The sequence below is a fragment of the Miscanthus floridulus genome, chromosome 3, assembly GCF_019320115.1.
Source record: "Miscanthus floridulus cultivar M001 chromosome 3, ASM1932011v1, whole genome shotgun sequence".
NCBI lineage: Eukaryota > Viridiplantae > Streptophyta > Magnoliopsida > Poales > Poaceae > Miscanthus > Miscanthus floridulus.
This window is the reverse complement of record NC_089582.1, coordinates 132,549,370-132,553,335: the sequence shown is the minus strand read 5'-3', so window position 1 is coordinate 132,553,335 and position 3,966 is coordinate 132,549,370. Positions and strand designations below refer to the sequence as shown.

General features: G+C 45.9%; 1 protein-coding gene across 1 annotated transcript; it reads left to right on the top strand.

Annotated features, from left to right (window-relative positions):
- LOC136542479 (calcium-dependent protein kinase 20-like) lies at positions 1–3,668 on the top strand. Its single transcript, XM_066534944.1, has 8 exons — positions 1–836; positions 1,175–1,298; positions 1,464–1,607; positions 1,893–2,045; positions 2,235–2,350; positions 2,435–2,602; positions 2,813–3,043; positions 3,185–3,668. The coding sequence occupies exons 1-8, from the start codon at positions 297–299 to the stop codon at positions 3,335–3,337; spliced, it is 1,629 nt and encodes a 542-aa protein (XP_066391041.1). The 5' UTR covers positions 1–296; the 3' UTR covers positions 3,338–3,668.
- Positions 3,669–3,966: the final 298 nt, after the last annotated feature.

Here is a 3,966-nt window from a genome sequence, read left to right as displayed (position 1 = left end):
GCGGCCCCGTAGCTGCTGGGCTTGGCTTTACCACTGGCGGGTTCCCACACGGGGGCCAGACGCCGCCACCGCTGACCCCGTCTACACCGAATCCCCCCGCGCGATTTAACCTCTCTCGCCTCGCCTCGCTCGCCGCCTCCGCTTCCCTACAACGCGCACGCGCTGTTCGTTCCTCGGCCGCTCTCTCCATCTCCGCCCTTCTCCTCCCCCCCCCCCACAGATCTCCGCGGGCCGTGCGGTTCCTTGATTCGCCTTCTCCGGGGCTGTCGGATCTCCGCGGCGGCTAGGGAGTAGGGATGGGCAACTGCTGCGTGACGCCGAACGGAGCCGCCGACGCCGGCGGCGGCAAGAAGCACAAGGAGACCAAGGAGCCCAAGCAGAAGAAGGGCAAGAAGCCCAACCCCTTCTCGATCGAGTACAACCGCTCGGCGCCGGCGAGCGCGCCGAAGCTGGTGGTGCTGCGGGAGCCCACGGGGCGGGACATCGCGGCGCGGTACGAGCTCGGCGCGGAGCTCGGGCGCGGCGAGTTCGGGGTCACCTACCTCTGCACGGACCGCGCCTCAGGGGAGGCGCTGGCCTGCAAGTCCATCTCCAAGAAGAAGCTCCGCACCCCCGTCGACATCGAGGACGTGCGCCGGGAGGTGGAGATCATGCGCCACCTCCCCAAGCACCCCAACGTCGTCACGCTCAGGGACACCTACGAGGACGGCAATGCCGTGCACCTCGTCATGGAGCTCTGCGAGGGCGGGGAGCTCTTCGACCGCATCGTGGCGCGGGGGCACTACACCGAACGCGCTGCCGCCTTGGTCACACGCACTATCGTCGAGGTCGTGCAGGTGAGATTTCGTTTCGATACGTAGTAGAATCATTACTATTGAACAGCAAAATTACAAATGAATGTAGTTACATGTGTTTCGGTTACTCTCATTATGCCGCGTGGGGTCAGTTTCCAGTCACTAATATGACAACTTTCTCAATAGTTGATTCGATAGGTTGTGTAGTAGTAAATGTTTAGCTGTGTTCACTCTAGCTACTAGCTTAGACTATCATTCCTTGGCTAATCATCCTGTAATTAGATAGGTTGTAGTTTCATTTCTGCAGTCTTTAACTCGTTTATAATCTGAACGATGAGATGAGTTAACTTGTTCATCTGTTATTTCTTGTACAATGTCAGATGTGCCATAAGCATGGAGTGATGCACAGGGATCTCAAACCAGAAAATTTCTTGTTTGCGAACAAGAAAGAATCAGCGGCCCTTAAGGCCATTGATTTTGGCCTATCTGTATTTTTCACGCCAGGTGCAGTTTATGTTCCTTTATCTATTTATCATTTTGCTTCATCAGTCATTGTCGATGATGTCATCTTGTTGACAATATGATCACTGGACTGTGGTGGTCTGTCTTATCTCCTTTGCTACTTGCTTTCATGGCATATGTTGAAGTACCGAATTTGAATTTGTGTAGGCGAACGGTTTACTGAGATTGTTGGAAGTCCTTATTACATGGCTCCAGAGGTGCTAAAGAGAAATTATGGCCCAGAGGTTGATGTTTGGAGTGCAGGAGTGATTCTGTACATTCTTCTTTGTGGTGTCCCTCCATTCTGGTCAGGTTAGTTTTGTATCTGGAATGATGGACGACTGTGATACATACATCTGTATACAACAGCAGTTTAGAATGTTGAGAATTACAAAAAAAAAAAAAAAAAGAATACGTTCCAATTTCTTGTAAATTCAAATGTTCATTATGGCATACTGTGTACTAATACTCTTATTTTTCTTGACATTGAATTTGGGTGTGGTGATTGGGAGATGGGGCTGTAGAAGATAAAAATGCATCTTAATCTTGTGTTATTAAATGTTTCTGACATTTTTGTGTTTCAATGTTGCAATGCAGAAACGGAACAGGGTGTTGCTCAGGCAATTATCCGATCTGCCATTGATTTCAAGAGAGATCCATGGCCAAGGGTGTCTGATAACGCCAAAGACCTTGTCAGAGGAATGCTCAATCCGGATCCGAAACGACGATTGACAGCTCAGCAAGTGCTTGGTAATAATCATTCTCGCACTAGATGACTATATTGTGTTTTACTCGTTTTTTTGTTTTAATTTGAAACCAGTGAGAATTATAATCCTAGATTGCTGAACCTTGTGTTAGCATTGATGGAAGATAATGCTATAATATTTCATAAGTGTTCTCCCCTATATATTTGTCTGATAACCTTGTATCTCCCTCCAGATCACCCATGGTTACAGAACATTAAGAAGGCTCCAAATGTCAATTTGGGTGAAACTGTTAAGGCCAGACTCCAACAATTCTCTGTGATGAACAAGTTCAAGAAGCATGCACTTAGGGTACATTTCAGTCTGACTTGACCCCAAACGATACCCCTTTAATTGTCATATTTGCTCTGGAATTCCTCACATCTTTGAATACAGGTCATAGCTGAGCATCTTTCGGCAGAAGAGGCTGCTGACATAAAGGATATGTTTGAGAAGATGGATCTTAACAAGGATCAAATGCTTAGTTTCGATGAGCTGAAGCTTGGTCTGCATAAGTTTGGTCACCAAATGCCTGATGCAGATGTTCAAATACTAATGGAAGCTGTGAGTTGACACTCTTTTCCTCCAGAACAGAAACTTAATTTGCACCTCTTTAATATTGGGCTGGAGTTTTTTTTTGTTTATGTCAAACACCTTTGAATAGTATTCTTTCAACCTAGTTTAATGTTTGTCTTTTTCATTTTAATTGAGCATTCTGTCACGAAGGTGATGTGTTGGGCCTTTTATATTTACTGTTTGTGCATGTCGTGCCAGGCGGATGCTGATGGAAATGGGTCCTTGGATTATGGAGAATTTGTTACATTATCTGTTCATCTAAGAAAAATTGGAAATGATGAGCATCTGCATAAGGCATTTGCATACTTTGACCGGAACCAGAGTGGTTATATTGAAATCGATGAACTCCGTGAGTCATTAGCTGATGACCTTGGACAAAATCATGAAGAGGTTATCAATGCCATTATCCGTGATGTAGACACCGATAAGGTTTGTACTTCTTGGTCAATTAGTTGTAAATGGATGTAGCTTTTTTCTCATTTCTTGTTTAGCTCATTTGGTGTAATGATTAAAAGGCTAAACTCTGTTATACTGAGTATCCCAAACTGTTTTTGTTATCTTGTTCCTCAGGATGGCAAGATAAGCTACGATGAGTTTGCGGCGATGATGAAGGCCGGAACAGACTGGAGGAAAGCATCGAGACAGTATTCGAGAGAGCGGTTCACCAGCCTGAGCCTTAAGCTGCAAAAGGATGGATCGTTGCAGATGACGAGTACGCGGTAGTCAGATAACACCCATAGGCAAGTTGTGAATTACAGATGGAAACCCTGTGTAGATTTTTGTGGTTGTTTGTTGACAGCTCTTCTGCTCGTCCTGATGTTCGATTGCTTTCTATTCTTCGTTCGACGCTTGTTTGAAGCATTAGCTAGGGGGATTGTTGATGCTATGATTGTATTTAGAGTGCATGATCCACGCCTCACTCATTTCCACGCCTTAGGGCAAAGTGTACTGTACAAGAGAAAGAGGGGAAAAGGATTAGAAGGTTGTACGCATTTCTTAACTTCTGTGGATTCATGTGCGTTGTTCTTTAATATCCTGATGACGAGTTCACGCATGTGGTGCTCGATACCGGTTGTTTGAACCTGGATGGAGGAATTCAATTTACGGGTCAACTGAACGGATGAAGCCATGAAGGTGCTTCACTCCAAAGTCTGCTGCTTGACCACGTCTCTCATTGCCAATTTTTTGAAGCGTAGATAACTGACTCCTGTATGCATATATGGACAGTCCAGCCAGAGATCCATTTGGTATACAAAAGAAATCTTTGAATCGTGTATGGTCATCATTGTGAGCGTAGCGCCAAACTTGTGTGTGGTGTTTTCCTGTCCCTGCCTAAAAAAAGAGGGCATTGG